Raw genomic sequence first — 14,758 nt, forward strand, 5'->3', positions numbered from 1 at the left:
AGCTAGGGCTCATGCTATGTACTATATCAGGCGCTACCATGTGGCCACTATGGCTGGTAATAATATTCATTTTTTGGCAAATGGAGTTGAAGATTTGGTCAGGATTGATGGTAGACACATTTCCATGCACTATTATCAGGGAGGCATCTGATTGGCTCCATATTTATTCTGCAGCTGAACAAAGACTCCAAACATTCAGCCAATGGTAATAAGAACTATCTTCAGAGTGATGAGATAACATAGATACAATGCATCATATTTAAAGAGTACCTCTCATTAACTTGATACATTTTATAATACTCACAGGTCACTGCCCTCACCATGATAAACCACCCCCTGCCTTTATTTTTATTATTATTTAGTTTTCTACCTTGATATTGCTCTGTATTTTTTGCTCAGCCTCAGGTTCAGGTTCACATACTGGGAAGGGGCGTTCCCCAGCAGGTGTGACATCATCTGAAGCCATACAGGGGAGAACTTCCTCCCTCACTCTGCTACACACAGCCCTGAACCCCAAAGTCTGTGCAAGAGATGTGGAGAAATGGGCTGTGGACAAGTAGGGGGAGACCTAGTGGCAGCTTTTTTAAACACAAATAAAACTTCATTTTTTTAAACTAAGTATATAAGATTTTTATTTACCTTAAGAGTGCAATAGCAAAAATTAGTTTAAAGGAGAGTGCCCATTTAAAGGGGTTGTGTAGTGAAAAATAACAACCCCTATCTGAACGATAGGGGATAAGTTATAGACCGTGGGGGGTCCGAGCACTGGGACCCCCTGCGACCTGCTAAACGGGGGCCCTCTGTTCAGGAGATCGTGGTGGTGGTGGGGGTGGGTCACAGCACTCACTACTCCTTTAATAAATAATAGTAAACGGGCATGAGATTTACAAAACCCAATAAACTCATCGCCTTTAGGCAAAGCTAGGTACACATGCGCTGGTAGGCTGGCCTTAGCTGTAGTGCAGAAAACAGAAGAAGCGTCTATCTGACACTACGCAACAGAAAGCGGTAAGAGAGGTATATGTGAAAGGTGCCTCACTGAAGAGGTGTATACCACTAATACAAGATTATACAAAACATACGTCCACAGCCAAGGAATTAGGGAAGATTTATCAAAACCTGTGTAGAAGAAGAATGGTGCGGTTACCCATAGCAACCAATCAGATCGCTTTAAAGAGACCTGGGAAAAATGAAAGAAGCAATCTGGTTGCTAGGGGCAACTGCACCACTCTTCCTCTACACAGGATTTGATAAATCTCCCCCTATGTGTAAGTAATATTGCCACTGGATAGTTGACTCGTCTTTACCAATTAAAGTTGCACCATCTGGTTATTATTGAAGAATAAATTACTAATATCTCAGATAAAGCAAACGGCAAAAAAGTTATAGGCATAAGCCCCTTATCCAGGTAAACATGCTACATGCTGGCTGTTAGCGTGACACCCTTGGCTTCTAAAATTAGCTGGGGCCACCAGGTATGAAGCAATCCTGAGCCCACTCCATACACCCTTAAAGGGGTACTCCGCTGCTCAGCGTTTGGAACAAGCTGTTCCGAACGCTGGAGCCGGTGCCGGGAGCTTGTGACGTCACAGCCCCGCCCCTCGTGATGGCCGTCACGCCCCCTCCCATAGACATGAATGGAGGGTTACGTGGCATGATGTCACGTCCCCAGTCCCGGAAACCCGGAGGTTTCCGAAACTGGAGATGCAGCACCCGCATAGAATCCGGGTGCTGCAGGGAGATCGCGGGGGTCTCAGCAGCGGGCCCCCCGCGATCAGACATCTTATCCCCTATCCTTTGGATAGGGGATAAAATGTTTTTGCCCGGAATACCCCTTTAAGGCCAAAATGGTCTGTGTTCTTAACACGTTAACGACCATGGACGTGTCTGCCCGTCCAGGTAGGATGCTCGTTCCGGCATGAGGACGAGTATACATGTCCATGGTCTAAACTTTTACTGCTTGTAAACAGCGGTGGCAGGAGAGTGAAGCTCGCTGTTGCTGACAGCTGAGCGTCAATGCTCACGGTTCAGGGACCAACCAGAGCGGTCCCTGCCCGGCGATCGCTGCTATTGGTCAGTGACTGGCCAGTAGCAGCTTTCAATGTAATGCGCGCTGTTTTCTGATCTCACCTCCCGCCGCAGCTTCGATCTCCTTCACTCCTGTCAGTGTAGTGTAGGAGATCGAAGCTGCTGTGAGAGAGGGAAGACAGAAGATCTGTTTTTACTTCTGAGCATGCTCAGAAGAAAAAAAAAATATTTTTTGGGGGTTTATTAACTGAACAATAATGTATCCACACGGATACAAACGGATGACATCCGTTTGCATCCGTTATTGTCCGTTTTTTTTTAAGAACGGGACGGGTCTAGATGGCCATGTGAAGTCATATGTACTGGGAGATGTTCTGTTGGGGACATTTCCTTTTAGTCTGCTACCACCATACTGGAAATGTCCCCAACAGAACATCTCCCAGTACATATGCTGCATATTTTTTAACGCAGCAACAACAAAGTAAATTTTTCAGTGACAAGAATTTTTTTTTTTTACAATTTGTGGAAAAATACCATTAAAAACTATCTCAGAAATAAAAACTTTGTAACTCACTTGCACAATAAGCCCATAGATGACTACCTTATAGGAATATTTTAAAAAGGGGGTGACTTCTGGGGGTGCGGTATGATTCTGACAGCTAAAATCCCTTGCAGGCATGTAGTGAGGCCTATCATTTCTATAATGATGTCCTGAAAGCCAAATGGTGCTCCTCTCCTTCTTGGTCCCGCCACGCGGCCACACAACCAAATATGGCCTAAGCGGGGACATTTCTGTACTCAAACGGCGTAATATAAATTGGGGTTCCTTTCCTTCTTTTCACACACAATGTAAAAAAAAAAAAATATGTCACACAAATGAGGCATTTGTGGAAAAAAAAGCTAATTTAAATTTTTCCACTGACTTTGTATGCATAACATTCATACAAAAAGGACTCTAAGTACTTACTTTTGGTCTAAGTGAATACTTTAGGGGGTGTACTTTCCAAAATGGGGTCACTTGTGGGGTTTCTGTAAGGTTTTGGCAGCTAATAACCTTGGTAGGCATGAGGTGCGGCCCACAGTCCTTTCAGCCTAAAATGATGTCCTGAAAGCCAAATGGCGCTCCTCTCCTTCTGGGTCCCACCACGCGGCCAAGGAACCAGATATGGCCTAAGCGGGGGCATTTCCGAACTGGGGACGAAGGGCGTAATAAAATTTGGGGTGCATTTTCTTCTCCTCACATGCAGTGTACCAAATATAAAAATTTGTCCTACAAATGAAGCATTTGTGAAAAAAAAAAAAAAATCAAATTTCAAATTTTTACTCTGACCTTGTAAAAATTCCTGCCAAAAAATATAGTGGTAAAGTACTCAATACCTTGTTTGTGGGGGTCTTGTTTGTAAAATTAGGTCATTGGGGGGGCTTCTATGTTCTGCCACCTCTAAGTTTCTGCAAACCTTGCATAGCACATTCAAAAAAGAAGTACTTTTCAAAAAAAAAATATTTTCTAAATTTCAAGGCAAATTGTTAGGCTTCTAGCTTCTAAATGTTAATAAAAACAAATAAATGTTATCAAAATAAAGTAGACATCTGAAAATATAAGTTTTATAAACTATTTGAAAAGTAAGTATAAATATATGCAACCTGTTAGTGTTAAAATAGCAGAACATTTTTTTGTTTTGTTTTTGAAAATTTCATGTATTTTTGCATTATAAAAAAAAAAAAACTACAAATGACATCGGCTTACTTTTATTATGTACATGTAGTACAACTTGTGACAAGAAAACAATGTCAGAATTGTCATGATTGTCAAAACATTACAAGAGTTATTCTCTAATATAGTCATACATCCCCGATTTGTAAAATCAGGCCTGGTCTTTCAGAGGCGTACGGGTTTACTTGTATTGGTCCTTAAAGGGGTACTCCGCCTCTGGCATCTTATCCCCTATCCAAAGGATAGGGGATAAGATGTTACATCGCCGCGGTCCCGCTGCTGGGGACCCCGGGGATCGCCACTGTGGCACCCCGCTATCACTACTGCGCAGAGCGAGTTCGCTCTGTGCGTAATGACGGGCGATACAGGGGCCGGAGCAGCGTGACATCATGGCTCCGCCCCTCATGACACCACGGCCCGTCCCCTTAATGCAAGTCTATGGAAGGGGGCGTGGCGACCGCCACGCCCCCTCTCATAGACTTGTATTGACGGAGGCGGGCCGTGACATCACGAGGGGTGGAGCAATGATGTAACGATGCTCCGGCCCCTGTATTGCCCGTCATTACGTGCAGAGCGAACTCGCTCTGCGCAGTAGTGATAGCGGGGTGCTGCAGCAGCGATCCCCGGGGTCCCCAGCAGCGGGACCCCAGCGATCTGACATCTTGGATAGGGGATATGATGTCTAGGGGCGGAGTAGCCCTTTAAGGTTTTAAGGGGTTAAAGGGGTATTCAAGGAAAAAACTTTAGTTTTTTTTTTATATCAACCGGTTCCGGAAAGTTAAACAGATTTGTAAATTACTTCTATGAAAAAAATCTTAATCCTTCCAATAATTATCAGCTGCTGAAGTTGAGTTGTTCTTTTCTGTCTGACAACAGTGCTCTCTGCTGACATCTCTGCTTGTCTCGGGAACTGTACAGAGTAGAAGAGGTTTGCTATGGGGATTTGCTTCTACTCTGGACAGTTCCCGAGACAGGTGTCATCCGAGAGCACTTAGACAGAAAAGAACAACTCAACTTCAGCAGATCATAAGTAATGAAAGGATTAAGATTTTTTAATAGAAGTCATTTACAAATCGGTTTAACTTTCTTGAGCCAGTTGATGTATAGAAATCATTTTTTTTCCTGGAATACCCCTCTAATGTGTATCTGAATCGTACATTACAGCAAGTGAAAAAAACATTATAAAGGAATAGACTTTTAGTGGTAAAAATATCTTTTGTGACTCCGACCTGACATTGATCTGAAATTGCTGAAGATCATTTTCTTTTTAGACATATTCTCCATTTTTTATCCCATCCGGGAGTAGAGTGGGATAATGACCCCATTGGGTGACCTCTACCATAACCAGTCTGTGATGTGGACACCCAGTATACACAACACCCATAAAAGTTTGTGTGTAAACAGAACTCTGATCAAAGACTGGTCCGCAGAGATTGATTAATCAGATCTGGAATCCATCCAATTTACTTTTGTCACAAATTATTCCCAAATTATTTTCATAACTTTGTGGAGTCTCATCCAGAGAAGGAGGAAAGCATTTTACTAAGGTTGTAATAGTCTTTACCTCATGAAACGTTTTATATAGTGATTGGGCCGGCAAACTGATGACAACCTCTGGGAGGGGTACTTCTTAAAGGGGTACTCTGCTGCTAAGCGTTTGGAACAAACTGTTCCGAGCGCTGGAGTCGGGAGCTCGTGGCGTCATAGCCCCTCGCACGCCCCACCCCCTCAATGCAAGTCTATGGGAGGGGGCGTGACATACGTCACGCCCCCTCCCGTAGACTTGCATTGAGGGGACGGGGCGTGACATCATGAGGGGGCGGGGCTATGACGTCACGAGCTTCCGGCTCCAGTGTTCGGAACAGTTTGTTCCAAACGCTGAGCAGCGGAGTACCCCTTTAAAGGAAACGTGTTACCTAGATTTGATTAGAACCAGATACTGAAACATACTTTATTTCTAATCTGCTTCTATACTTTTTTTTTATTTCATTTGTACATTATTATGATGAAACTGCCATCTTGCCTGAGCTGTTTTAACAGCATTTAGAGATATACTTTACAGCACTCCCATGGATACAATAGACTGGAGGCGGGGACCCCAGCCACTTGTATGTGGGAATTTTTTGGGCATGCTCTGTGACCAGTGCAGAGGTCATTCTAGAGGGGAGGGGGAGGCTGAGCTGCGAGCAACAATTATTGAGATCCTGTGTTATCCATCTACTAGTATAAGGTACGAAAACCACAAGGATGGGTGTATATGTGTACACCTGGAGGCTCCCTTTAGCTCCAGTTAAGTCCATTCATAGCAAGCAGTACACCGACACAGATATAGTTTTCTATTATTCCAATGGTTTAACTCCAATAGTCTTCAGTACAAAAATTAAGAACAAGAAAAAGAGCCCACATGCCTGTGAGCTCCGTCGACAACGTTTCAGGACTACATTACTTTGTCAAGCCTACAATAGTGCGCCCTCCACCATGTTACATAACCCGCAATTCTCATGAGAGTTACGTCTATAATTAAAAACAAATATAGGATGTAAAATCTTCACGAAATAGCAAAATATAAAAAAAAAAAATGCATTAAAGTTGCAGTGTTCATTAATACCATTATGGGGTGCCGGGAAAGTAATGGTGTCTAGGGTGTTGCGTTAATAGTGTAGGGTCTGCTGGTAGTAACCCTTGAATGTCGTGACGCCAGGGTGAGGTTTCCTCAATAGTAATGTTCCTACCGCCAACTGTCCCACAAACGGTAGAGAGAAATAACGGAATGTCCACAGCAGATGTTATGAAGTAAACTGGAGTAACTTTACTCGCAGATTTTATGCAACGGTATTGAACATAACAGTCTTTTCAAGAGTGAACCGGGATACAGGTTCCTCACAGGTTTGCTGGGACTTGGAAGCAATGAGCTTTTGATGCAGGCCACTGTGCTACTATTTTAGAATATTTGAGCTGATAGTAGTCACATGGGATTCAGTAGTTTGAGCTTTGAGTAACTCACATTTAGTGGCTGCAGGTTCTTAGGCTTTGGGCCTAGATGAATTGATGATGCTGAGATGTTGTGATTGCTTTAGAGAGAATTTAGTGGCTGCAGCCCTTTATATATTAAGAGGGCTGGACAAAGCTCATTGGTCAGCAAACCTGTAGGTTATGAACCCAGTGAACTCTGGGTACATCACATGACCTCCAAAGATCCTTAAGCATTTTGTACATTACAACGGTGCATCACGTGACCACTAAGGTCCTATACATATATTTCCTACACACTTACTTAAGACGACTAGGGGTAAGCCCTACAGGAGAGCCCTATAGACATGGAGGGACTCTAGCTGCGGGGACCTTAGACAAGGGACAGGACAAGGTCCTGCACCGGGAAACCACAATTAGGAGTAAGAGCATTCAACCTTGTTATCCAAAAGATTTCCCGTTGTAACAACTTCTCTTTTATATATTCATTATTTGGGCCTGAGTTCTCTTCTAATACCATCCATTTCAGTTCACACACCTGGTGTCTCTTGTCACAGAAATACCAAGCAACACTCGTTTCCCCATATTTCTCACTGATACCTTCCTTCTAATTCTCTGTTCTTTTGCCAAAATTAAGGATAGCACTCTTATGTTGATTAATCCTTATTTTTACAGCTCTCATTGTTTGACCCACATATCCCCTGCCACATGGGCACTTTAGTAAGTACATTACCTGTTTTGTATTACATGTATACCATCCCTGGATCAGATAAGTGTGACCCGTCATTGGAAGAGTCACCTTATCTCCTTTGAGTATTCCACTGCAGTTCTGACATGAACCGCATTGGAAAGTACCTTTATTGTTTGCTTTTAAAAATGTCTGTCATGGAACCTTCTTTTTCTTAATGTCTGATCTTATTAAAATATCTGCAATGGATTTGCCTTTCTTGTATACAAAATGGGGTTTTTGTTGAAATAAACTACCCAGCTTGCTGTCGGCTTGTAGAATACCCCAGTATTTATTAGTGGTGTTTTTGACTAATTTAGCATGTCCATCAAATGTAGTGAAACATGTAATGTCCCCCATATCTGTCTTTTGTTTTTCTTTTTTCTCAATTCGTCTCTTGGTATTTTATCCACTATTTTACCTATTTCCTCTAATCTGTTCCTTTCGTACACTCTCTGTGCAACCTTCGCTATGATCTTATTTCTGTTATTTTCATATTCTTCCTGGGTGCTACAAAATCCCTTTTGCTCTAATAAGCTGTCCTTTGGGAATACCTTTGAAGACCCGGGGGGCATGTCCACTTTTTCTGTGTAACAAATTGTTACGATCAGTTTCTTTTAGAGAAGGGATGTCTGAAATCCCTGATCTGCCCTCTTTACATGTACGTCAAGGTAATATATCTCAGTCGGATTGCTTTCAAGTGTAAACTCTATCAAAGGATGACATTGACTCAAATGATTAACACATTCCAACAGTTCAGGATGTGTGCCCGTCCATAGCACAACACATCATCCACATAACGTAACCAAATGTGTACATACTTACTAAATGGATGTGATGGAACAAATTCTTTCGCAAATTCATCCATAAAAATATTAGCAAGACCACTGAGGACCCCATCAAAGTTCCTTGATTCTGTAGGACAAATTCCTCACCAAAACAACAATAGTTTTTATTAAGAATTAGTTCCAACAGATCCATTAGTAATCTGATCTTACTATTACTCAGTGTAGCATCTTTTATCAATTGTTCCTGTATGGCCGACATACTGTCATGTACCGGAATATTGGTATAGAGACTCTTAATATCCATGGTACATAAGAGTACGTGCCCTGTGACGTCACAGTCAGAAATATGGTTGAGGAAGTCGTTGGTATCTTTAAGGCAATTGGGCAGGTTTTTTACAATTTTATGTAGATACCTATCCTCGTAGACAGCAAGTGGATACAGGACTAAGTCGAATCCCGAGACTATAGGACGTCCCTGGGGCCTACTCAAGTCCTTGTGTATTTTGGGCAACCGATATAAGACTGGTGTGTTTTTTACTAGAGATGAGAGGGAAGCACTAATGGAGTTACAGAATGATGAGAGAATAATTGGGAAAAAGGTTGACAAAGGTGGGGCAATAGTTGTGCAGAATAAAGAGCTATATATATGTTAGAAGCCTACAACCAATTACAAGAGCAGGAAGTTTATCAGAGATTAGAGAAAGATCCTACATGTGAGATCAAAAAAGAGGTAGACTGTGTAATTGAGGAGGCGTTGAATAATGGAGTTATAGATGTGGAAGTTAAAAATGCCCTAATTAACGACACACCACGGGTGCCAGTCTTATATTGGTTGCCCAAGATACACAAGGACTTGAGTCAGCTCCCAGGACGTCCTATAGTCTCGGGAGTCGACTCAGTCCTGTATCCACTTGCTGTATACGTGGATGGATATCTACAAAAAAATTTTTAAAACCTGCCCAATTGTCTTAAAGATACTAACGACTTCCTCAACCGTATTTCTGACTGTGACGTCACAGGGGACGTACTCTTATGTACCCTGGACATTAAGAGTCTCTATACAAATATTCCGGCACATGAAGGTATGACGGCCATACAAAAACAATTGATAAAATATGTGTTACGCCGAGCGCTCCGGGTCCCCGCTCCTCCCCGGAGCGCTCGCAACATCCTCGCATTTGCAGCGCCCCGGTCAAACCTGCTGACCGGGTGCGCTGCAATACCTCTCTCAGCCAGGATGCGATTCGCGATGCGGGAGGCGCCCGCTCGCGATGCGCATCCCGGCTCCCGTACCTGACTCGCTCTCCGTCAGTCTTGTCCCGGCGCGCGCGGCCCCGCTCCTTAGGGCGCGCGCGCGCCGGGTCTCTGCTATTTAAAGGGCCACTGCGCCACTGATTGGCGCAGCAGGCTTAATTAGTGTGTTCACCTGTGCACTCCCTATTTATACCTCACTTCCCCTGCACTCCCTCGCCGAATCTTGTTGCCATTGTGCCAGTGAAAGCGTTTCCTTGTGTGTTCCTAGCCTGTGTTCCAGACCTCCTGCCGTTGCCCCTGACTACGATCCTTGCTGCCTGCCCTGACCTTCTGCTACGTCCGACCTTGCTCTTGTCTACTCCCTTGTACCGCGCTTATCTTCAGCAGTCAGAGAGGTTGAGCCGTTGCTGGTGGATACGACCTGGTTGCTACCGCCGCTGCAAGACCATCCCGCTTTGCGGCGGGCTCTGGTGAATACCAGTAGCAACTTAGAACCGGTCCACCAACATGGTCCACGCCAATCCCTCTCTGGCACAGAGGATCCACCTCCAGCCAGCCGAATCGTGACAGTAGATCCGGCCATGGATCCCGCTGAAGTCCCACTGCCAGTTGTCGCCGACCTCACCACGGTGGTCGCCCAGCAGTCGCAACAGATAGCGCAACAAGGCCACCAGCTGTCTCAACTGACCGTGATGCTACAGCAGCTACTACCACAACTCCAGCAACAATCTCCTCCGCCAGCTCCTGCACCTCCTCCGCAGCGAGTGGCCGCTTCCGGCCTACGATTATCCTTGCCGGATAAATTTGATGGGGACTCTAACTTTTGCCGAGGCTTTCTTTCGCAATGTTCCCTGCACTTGGAGATGATGTCAGACCAGTTTCCTACTGAAAGGTCTAAGGTGGCTTTCGTAGTCAGCCTTCTGTCTGGGAAAGCTCTGTCATGGGCCACACCGCTCTGGGACCGCAATGACCCCGTCACTGCCTCTGTACACTCCTTCTTCACGGAGATTCGAAGTGTCTTTGAGGAACCTGCCCGAGCCTCTTCTGCTGAGACTGCCCTGCTGAACCTGGTCCAGGGTAATTCTTCTGTTGGCGAGTACGCCATCCAATTCCGTACTCTTGCCTCCGAATTAAACTGGAATAATGAGGCCCTCTGCGCGACCTTTAAAAAAGGCCTATCCAGCAACATTAAAGATGTGCTGGCCGCACGAGAAATTCCTGCTAACCTGCATGAACTTATTCATCTGGCCACCCGCATTGACATGCGTTTTTCCGAAAGGCGTCAGGAGCTCCGCCAGGATATGGACTTTGTTCGCACGAGGCGTTTTTTCTCCCCGGCTCCTCTCTCCTCTGGTCCTCTGCAATCCGTTCCTGTGCCTCCCGCCGTGAAGGCTATGCAAGTTGACAGGTCTCGCTTGACACCTCAAGAGAGGACACGACGCCGCATGGAGAATCTGTGCCTGTACTGTGCCGGTACCGAACACTTCTTGAAGGATTGTCCTATCCGTCCTCCCCGCCTGGAAAGACGTACGCTGACTCCGCACAAAGGTGAGACAGTTCTTGATGTCAACTCTGCTTCTCCACGCCTTACTGTGCCTGTGCGGATATCTTCCTCTACCTTCTCCTTCTCTACTATGGCCTTCTTGGATTCCGGATCTGCAGGAAATTTTATTTTGGCCTCTCTCATCAACAGGTTCAACATCCCAGTGACCAGTCTCGCCAGACCCCTCTACATCAATTCTGTTAACAATGAAAGATTGGACTGTACCGTGCGTTACCGCACGGAACCTCTCCTAATGTGCATCGGTCCTCATCACGAAAAAATAGAATTTTTGGTCCTCTCCAACTGCACTTCCGAAATTCTTCTTGGATTACCGTGGCTTCAACGCCATTCCCCAACCCTTGATTGGTCCACAGGAGAAATCAAGAACTGGGGTACTTCTTGTCTCGAGGACTGTCTTAAACCGGTTCCCAGTACTCCCTGCCGTGACCCTGTGGTTCCCCCTTTATCCGGTCTTCCTAAGGCTTATATGGACTATGCTGACGTGTTTTGCAAAAAGCAAGCTGAGACTTTACCTCCTCACAGGCCTTATGACTGTCCTATTGACCTCCTCCAGGGTACTACTCCACCCCGGGGCAGAATCTATCCTCTGTCTGCTCCAGAGACTCTTGCTATGTCAGAGTACATCCAGGAAAATTTAAAAAAGGGGTTTATCCGCAAATCCTCCTCTCCTGCCGGAGCTGGATTTTTTTTTGTGTCCAAAAAAGATGGCTCCCTACGTCCTTGCATTGATTACCGCAGACTTAATAAAATCACGGTAAAGAACCGCTACCCCCTACCTCTTATCTCGGAACTCTTTTATCGCCTACAAGGTGCCCACATCTTTACCAAACTGGACTTAAGAGGTGCTTATAATCTCATCCGCATCAGGGAGGGGGACGAATGGAAGACTGCATTTAACAACAGAGATGGACACTTTGAGTATCTGGTCATGCCCTTTGGCCTGTGCAACGCCCCTGCCGTCTTCCAAGACTTTGTTAATGACATTTTTCGTGATCTCTTATATTCCTGTGTTGTGGTTTATCTGGACGATATTCTGATTTTTTCTGCCAACTTAGAAGAACATCGCCAGCATGTCCGCATGGTTCTTCAGAGACTTCGAGACAATCAACTTTATGCCAAAATGGAGAAATGTCTCTTTGAATGTCAATCTCTTCCTTTCCTAGGATACTTGGTTTCTGGCCAGGGACTACAAATGGACCCAGATAAGCTAGCTGCTGTATTAGATTGGCCACGCCCCTCCGGACTCCGTGCTTTCCAACGTTTTTTGGGGTTCGCCAATTATTACAGACAATTTATTCCACACTTTTCCACTATTGTGGCTCCTATCGTGGCTTTAACCAAGAAAAATGCCAATCCCAAGTCTCCCCAAGCGGAAGACGCATTTAAACATCTCAAGTCTGCCTTTTCTTCTGCTCCCGTGCTCTCCAGACCTGACCCATCTAAACCCTTCCTATTGGAGGTAGATGCCTCCTCAGTGGGAGCTGGAGCTGTCCTTCTACAAAAAAATTCTTCCGGGCATGCTGTTACTTGTGGGTTTTTTTCTAGGACCTTCTCTCCGGCGGAGAGAAACTACTCCATCGGGGATCGAGAACTACTGGCCATTAAATTGGCGCTTGAGGAATGGAGGCATCTGCTGGAGGGATCAAAATTTCCAGTTATCATATACACTGATCACAAGAATCTCTCCTATCTCCAGTCTGCCCAACGGCTGAACCCTCGCCAGGCCAGGTGGTCGTTGTTCTTTGCCCGTTTTAACTTTGAAATTCATTTTCGCCCTGCCGACAAGAACATTAGGGCCGATGCCCTCTCTCGTTCCTCGGATGCCTCGGAAGTAGAGCTCTCTCCGCAACACATCATTCCTCCGGACTGTCTGATCTCCACTTCTCCAGCCTCCATCAGGCAAATTCCTCCAGGGAAGACCTTCGTTTCTCCACGCCAGCGTCTCGGGATTCTCAAATGGGGACACTCCTCCCACCTCGCAGGCCATGCGGGCATCAAAAAATCCTTGCAACTCATCTCTCGTTTTTATTGGTGGCCGACTCTGGAGACGGATGTTGTTGATTTTGTGCGGGCCTGTACTGTCTGTGCCCGGGATAAGACTCCTCGCCAGAAGCCTTCTGGTCTCCTTCATCCTCTACCTGTTCCCGAACAGCCTTGGTCACTGATTGGTATGGACTTTATGACAGACTTACCCCCATCCCGTGGCAACACAGTTGTTTGGGTGGTCGTTGATCGATTTTCCAAGATGGCACATTTTATTCCTCTTCCTGGTCTTCCTTCAGCGCCTCAGTTGGCAAAACAATTTTTTGTACACATTTTTCGTCTTCACGGTTTGCCCACGCAGATCGTCTCGGATAGAGGCGTCCAATTCATGTCTAAATTCTGGAGGGCCCTCTGTAAACAGCTCAAGATTAAATTAAACTTCTCTTCTTCTTATCATCCCCAATCCAATGGGCAAGTAGAAAGAATTAATCAGGTCCTGGGTGACTATTTACGGCATTTTGTTTCCTCCCGCCAGGATGACTGGGCAGATCTTCTACCATGGGCTGAATTCTCATACAACTTCAGAATCTCCGAATCTTCTGCTAAGTCCCCATTTTTCGTGGTGTACGGCCGTCACCCTCTTCCCCCCCTCCCTACCCCCTTGCCCTCTGGTTTGCCCGCTGTGGATGAAGTGACTCGTGATCTTTACACCATATGGAAAGAGACCCAAAATTCTCTTTTACAGGCTTCATCCCGGATGAAAAGATTTGCCGATAAGAAAAGAAGAACTCCCCCCATTTTTGCTCCCGGAGACAAGGTATGGCTCTCCGCTAAATATGTCCGCTTTCGTGTCCCCAGTTACAAACTGGGACCACGCTATCTTGGTCCTTTCAAAGTCTTGTGCCAGATTAACCCTGTCTCTTACAAACTCCTTCTTCCTCCTTCTCTTCGTATTCCCAATGCCTTCCATGTCTCTCTCCTTAAACCACTCATCATTAACCGCTTCTCGGTCAGAGGAAAAAAAATTTTTTGGGTGGATTGGGAAGGCTGTGGCCCAGAAGAGAGATCCTGGGAACCTGAGGACAACATCCTAGACAAAAGTCTTGTCCTCAGGTTCTCAGGCTCCAAGAAGAGGGGGAGACCCAAGGGGGGGGGGGGGTACTGTTACGCCGAGCGCTCCGGGTCCCCGCTCCTCCCCGGAGCGCTCGCAACATCCTCGCATTTGCAGCGCCCCGGTCAGACCTGCTGACCGGGTGCGCTGCAATACCTCTCTCAGCCGGGATGCGATTCGCGATGCGGGAGGCGCCCGCTCGCGATGTGCATCCCGGCTCCCGTACCTGACTCGCTCTCCGTCAGTCTTGTCCCGGCGCGCGCGGCCCCGCTCCTTAGGGCGCGCGCGCGCCGGGTCTCTGCTATTTAAAGGGCCACTGCGCCACTGATTGGCGCAGCAGGCTTAATTAGTGTGTTCACCTGTGCACTCCCTATTTATACCTCACTTCCCCTGCACTCCCTCGCCGGATCTTGTTGCCATTGTGCCAGTGAAAGCGTTTCCTTGTGTGTTCCTAGCCTGTGTTCCAGACCTCCTGCCGTTGCCCCTGACTACGATCCTTGCTGCCTGCCCTGACCTTCTGCTACGTCCGACCTTGCTCTTGTCTACTCCCTTGTACCGCGCTTATCTTCAGCAGTCAGAGAGGTTGAGCCGTTGCTGGTGGATACGACCTGGTTGCTAC

The 14,758-nt window shown here is 46.1% G+C and overlaps 1 protein-coding gene across 1 annotated transcript in view; it reads left to right on the top strand.

Annotated features, from left to right (window-relative positions):
• Positions 1-516: 516 nt before the first annotated feature.
• Positions 517-14,758, top strand: part of LOC130290582 (uncharacterized) — a 63,104-nt gene continuing 48,862 nt past the window's right edge. The window contains exon 1 of the mRNA XM_056538412.1: positions 517-556. Coding sequence (XP_056394387.1) covers positions 532-556 — 25 coding nt within the window. The 5' untranslated portion in view covers positions 517-531. The remainder of the gene's footprint in view (positions 557-14,758) is intronic.

Source organism: Hyla sarda, chromosome 9, assembly GCF_029499605.1.
Source record: "Hyla sarda isolate aHylSar1 chromosome 9, aHylSar1.hap1, whole genome shotgun sequence".
Taxonomy (NCBI): domain Eukaryota; kingdom Metazoa; phylum Chordata; class Amphibia; order Anura; family Hylidae; genus Hyla; species Hyla sarda.